Source organism: Echinops telfairi, unplaced genomic scaffold (assembly GCF_000313985.2).
Source record: "Echinops telfairi isolate 266 unplaced genomic scaffold, ASM31398v2 ScPeMD7_655;HRSCAF=1070, whole genome shotgun sequence".
Classification (NCBI taxonomy): Eukaryota; Metazoa; Chordata; class Mammalia; order Afrosoricida; family Tenrecidae; genus Echinops; species Echinops telfairi.
In genome coordinates, this window is record NW_022104553.1 from 19,393,927 (window position 1) to 19,399,459 (window position 5,533).

General features: G+C 46.9%; 1 protein-coding gene across 1 annotated transcript in view; it reads right to left on the bottom strand.

Annotated features, from left to right (window-relative positions):
- LOC101650989 (zinc finger protein 613-like) overlaps positions 1-5,533 on the bottom strand; it is a 16,428-nt gene that overhangs the window by 6,305 nt on the left and 4,590 nt on the right. The window contains 2 exon segments of the mRNA XM_045292422.1: positions 748-894; positions 1,144-1,270. Of these exon segments, the coding sequence (XP_045148357.1) occupies positions 748-894; positions 1,144-1,270 (274 nt within the window).

Here is a 5,533-nt window from a genome sequence, read left to right on the forward strand (position 1 = left end):
AAATGATGTACAAATACGCTTTACACAATTGATGTGTGTATGGATTGGGATAACAGTTGTATGAGCCCCTAATAAAATGTTTAAAAAATAAAATTAAATTAAAAAAACAAAAGAAAAAAAAACCAACAACAAATGTACACATGTGCTTGCCACAATGATGGATGGTTAAAAATAAATAATTAATTTACTAAATACATGTACTGTGACCCAGAGAGGAGAGAGGTACCAAAACTTCCTGATCCCCATTTGTGAAGGGAAGATTCATTCATTCCCCAAATTCTTACAAATTCTTACCATTCACATTTAGGCATTTGGTGACAAGGCCAAAGTTACCAATAATTCCATTTTATTGTGTCCACAGTCAAAGCCCATGGGAACAGCAGGCAAGAAATCAAATGATATAACGGCACTGGGAGACTCGGTTACAACAGACCTCTTGCAAAGTGTTAAATAAAAGAAAGATCCCACCTTAAGGACTAAGGTGCCTGGCCCAAGCTATGGCTATTTTTTTTTATCTTCCTAATATGGATGTGAGCAGTTCGTTGTTACTTATGGAACCAAAGTTAGAATGACCTTATGGTGGTGAGGACAACCAGTAAGTGAGTGTGACCCACAGAGGTCATGACAGATATGGTAACGAAGGGAGCTGGTTCCACACGGGCACACCATTAACCTTGCTACCTTTGACCCTGCTCCTGTGTCTGTATATTCTCAGACTCCCCTCACAGAGATGAAGCCCTTTCCCACTGGAATATGACTTCCCCAACCTCCCCAACTTACCTACTTTTCTTCGCTCTTCTGAGAAGATTCCACTAGCGCCTTTGTGCACGATAGCCCATGGCTGTTCTCCTCGTTCTAGCCTGGAGAGGGCATCTGGTTTCCTAACTTGATGCCCTGTTGGTGGGAAATCACAGACCCTTAGATAAATCAAACGGCCCTTCGGTTGGTGAATATGGCAGATTTTGGGGGCAGGGGAAATTATTTTTTCAACAACACATTGTAAAGGTCTCCCTACCAGGAGTAGGGAGAAGATACCCAGTTATCGAGTCAGAGGGCAGACTAAGAATCTGCCCCTTTAGAACAAACACGTAAGACTTCAACATCGGAGAAGGGGAAGGCCAATGACGAGAGAGCTCCCCTTACCAATGGACACCAGGTTGCTGTAGGTCTCCAACATCACATCCTGGTACAGGGTCTTCTGAGCAGGGTCGAGCAGCTGCCACTCCTCCCGGGTGAAGTTCACAGCCACATCCTTGAATGTCAGTGATTGCTGTATCAACAGGGGCATGGTTACTGAGACATCTGCCATTTGATGACATGAACAAAAGGGGAGGGCAACAGTTTCGTTCATTTCCGCTCTATAGGTGGTTGCATCCAGACATCTCAGGTGGTTGTTGTTTTTCAACAGATTATTAAAGAAAGCAAGGGTGTCAGAAACCACTCAGACTTTGTGCATTCCATAACCCACCCACCCACTCATGAAATCAAAACTGCCTATTGTGTTCAGCAGTAAGATGATCTTTGTAAGCTAGAAACCTCCATATTGATGCCTAATGGCAAACAGGCTATGTAGAACAGAAGACACATATGTAAATAAGTTAACAGACTAATTAGCAGCAGAGGAAACAATATCCATGCCAACTCTGACCCCTCCATCTCCCAAGGCTGATTGCTACAAAGCAGGGGCCGTAAGTGCTTCCACCCTCCGTCCTTCTTAACCTGATTCCAACACCAACAATTCCTCCCATGGCACTCTGCTTTCCCCACGCTCTCTTCTGCTTGGGGATTCAATTTGGGTATTATTCAATTTGGGTTCTATAATTCATTGCAATGGCCACACAGATGCCACAAACAATACTCACAATTATATGGGGTTCATTAGGGAAGCTAACATGATAATTCATGTGAGATGGGCTCAGGATACAGTAGTTCATCCAGGACAGTTTTCTCTGCTATATCTGCAGGCAGAACTCTCTCTGGCTTTCAGACCCTAAGCCAAGCCTCAACCCTCCTTTGGGCAATGTTACAAAGCTCTCTTAGGGCTGCCAATAAATGCCTGAAGAGCATGCTACTTGTGGTGGCTACATCATTTCATGTCTACTTGATAAATAAGTATAGGGGTGGAGGCTAGCCTGTCAGTCAGGCACAGCCTGATGATGACTCCTTATGGGCGTGGCCTTCTCATGAGGATTCTGGGAACTTCCTCTCTTTCCCCCTGGAGGTGGGCCACACTCTCTATCTGCTTCAGCTTCCTGTTGAGGGGCCACACTCAGAGAGCTCCACATGGAGACCCGCAACCATGCTGAGATGCTTCTACCGCCAGTGGATCCTGAAGACTTTTCACCCACTGACCTGTGATCTTCCTGAATTGGCATCATTGCATGTGCTGTGTGAGTCTGAAGATGAATTTATGGACTAGTATTGGATTTATGAACTTGATCTGGACTGGGCTGATATGTTTTCTTGATATACAATTACTCTTTGATATAAAGCTCTTTCTTATACATATATGAGTGTCCCTAGCTTTATTTCTCTAGTCAACTAGGCCTAACCCACTACTCTGTGGAGTACCAGTCCCCACAATCGAATGGATCCAAGGGGCGGTTGTGTCAGAGTGCTCACCTTCGGGACGGCCATGATTTCAGCAGGCAGATTTGCGCAGAGAGAATATATTTCCAACCAAGCTTATATACACTTAGGAGGCACGCAAGCCCCCCTAATTACAGGTAGCCACATGCGTAACAGGAAGGGATTGTACAATAGGCCTACATGTGACAGGAAGGCATACACATAACAAGACAGGTGGGCGGCTTTAGAGTCAAGATGGCAGCCTAACCTTGGTCATCCCTGGGTTGGCTTGACCATAGTCATCTTTGGGCTCTCCTTCAGGGGAACAATCCCTAATTCTTATCAGAAGGGAGTGGGCTCTACTTAGGATGGGACAGACTGTGGGGTCTGATTGCTCTACATGGCTGATAACCTTCAGGCAGCTGACCTCTAAATGTATAGTCAGAGGCCATGTGTGGGCAAACAGCACCATAGGCTTGGCATATGTTATGGGGGGTACAACCTGGGGAACAACTTTTCTGTTCCCTACACTACTCCACCATAAATCTCAGGCTGAAGGCACTTAGCGCCAGCTCCGTGGGCCAGCAAGACCCCATAATTGTGACGACTGATGGAAAGTCCGTTGATGTCAGGAGTGTGAGAGTCCTTCCAGAGGCTCTACACTCAACGGAAGCATGGGGTTTTGTAAGAGAAAGAATGAGGGGCGTGGGAAGGGAGACTTTTGTTGGCTACTTCGGTTGTGGTTACCTAGAATGCGATTGTTACCTGAAGAAGCGTAAAGAACGAGATGGAAAAAAAGGGGGGAATGATATGCTGCAACTGAGAGGGAAAAAATGCTGCTGCTGGAGTTGCCTAGGGGAAAAAAGTCGAGTTGATTAAGCAATACCTGGTTTGTAGAGGGCCAGGGCCTACTGAATCCAACCTGCTACGGGCCCAAGGTCCTATGCACACAAATGGAGACACAGTCGAGGGGTGGAGAAACGGTTCAATGTGGGTGTCATTAAAAGGGTTAAGGGTGGCGTGTTTATGTACTGCGTTATGGTCATTGAATGCTTCTCCTACATGGAATTGTGAAAGAGGCGCACGTGGGTGTGGGAAAAGTGATAGAATCTTCACATTCAGTGATTGCTCCGCTTGTATACACGAGCAAGAGGGGGGAAAATAGATGGGTTTAATCCCTGTGGCTTGAGGAGGCACCTGCTTCCCACTCCCCACCCCCCTTTACAAATGGCTGCTTTAGCCTCAGAACGTGGTGTTCATAAGATAAGGAGTGGAAACAGGAGGAAAGCACAGTGCAGGGAGTTTCAGCCACATGCTGCGGCACAGCGGGGCCTCCAGTGGTTCCAGGCCCCACTGCGGCACAGCGCAGCCTCTCTGCCTCATTGCTGGCTCTGAAGTCGTAGCTCAGAAAGGGACGCACACCTGGAACCTTGTGACAGGGAACACCCTGTGTTTGTCTCTGAGCGCACCCTCAAGGAGACCACAGGGAACATTGCTTGTGAAGACAGCCCCAAGTCCTTGGTCATCCAGCAGCCATGTGTCCATGGTGGTGGAGGACAGCAGCAGCCTCTGTGAGTCCACGGCCCCGATCACCATGGCGCCCGTTGAAATCGGGTTTAATGACTCTCTTAAGTGTGAAAGGCCCGGAGGAGCCAAAGACGCCAGAATTTTGTCATGGCTTTCATTCTGAGGGGAACGGCAAGGACCGTGGGGGAGCATGGCGTCTCTGGGCCCCTCGGGTCGTGATTCTGCTCCCTCTGCCTTTGATGCTGTTCTCAGGGTGATGCTGCCTCAGCTGTCCTCTTGGCACGCGAAAATCATGGATAAGCTGTGGACCACACGGTGGTGCAGCGCAGGAGACATAAAATACAGTCCAACCATCAGCAGCTCATGATTTTAAACCGTGCGTGATAACAACTCTTAAAACATCATCGTTTAAAAAAATAAATAAATAAATAAAAATAATAAATTAAAAAAAAAATCATCTTTTTACGTTGCCAGGTATGTGAATGTGAGTTTGCCACCTGATAGTCATCCTTCATCAGCAGCGGGACTGACAGGAAAGGGCTGTGTCCCTTTCCCTCAGAAACCATTGACCCAATTTAAAACCGTGTGCTTTTCAAATAAAGTATATTAAAATCTTTTTTTTTTTTTAAGTATAAGAAGGAGTTCCCTGATAAACCCCTCAGGACCAATCATGAGAGTCGTGATACCAAGAGTGAAAGGGAAAGGTGGGGGGAGAAAGGGGGAACTGATCACAATGATCGACATATAACCCCCTCCCTGGGGGACGGACAACAGAAAAGTGGGCGAGGGGAGACATCAGACAGCGTAAGACATGACATAATAATAATCATTTGTAAATGGGCTCATGAGGGAGGAAGCTCAAGTATAAAGCAAATGTTTTGGGAATGATGATGGCAACAAATGTACAAACGTGTCTGACACAATGGATGGGTGGATGGATTGTGATGAGTTGTACGAGCCCCCAATAAAATGATTTTTTTTTAAAAAAGAAGGAGTTCCCCTTGAAGAGTTAAGTCTTTGCTGATGCTTAGTTCAAAGTGATCGTCTGGATGGGCTGTGGTCAAGAGCGGAGCCTTCCGCAGGAAGATGACTAGGGGAGTCGAGGAGGATGCTGTGCAGGCGCAGGGAGCAGATCCAGTATGTAATCGCTTATCTACCGTGCTATCAGGTTTTGTCGTGTGTTGGCACGACACATCTTTTGCTGACTGGTGATCCATAAGCCAGCCCGGGAAGACTCTGCTGCAGCCTCCTGAACAAAATATGTCTCACCTGCTCACCCCGGCCTGCGTGTTCTTCTGACGACTAGCTCCAGGTACCCGAGTTACCATGTCACGATGCGTGATGAAATCAATGATTAGCGTGATGGCAGCGGGCTTGTAAGCCATTCTTCAGCCTATACTTGGCTGGATACGATAAAAGGGGAGTCAGGAAGGGCCCA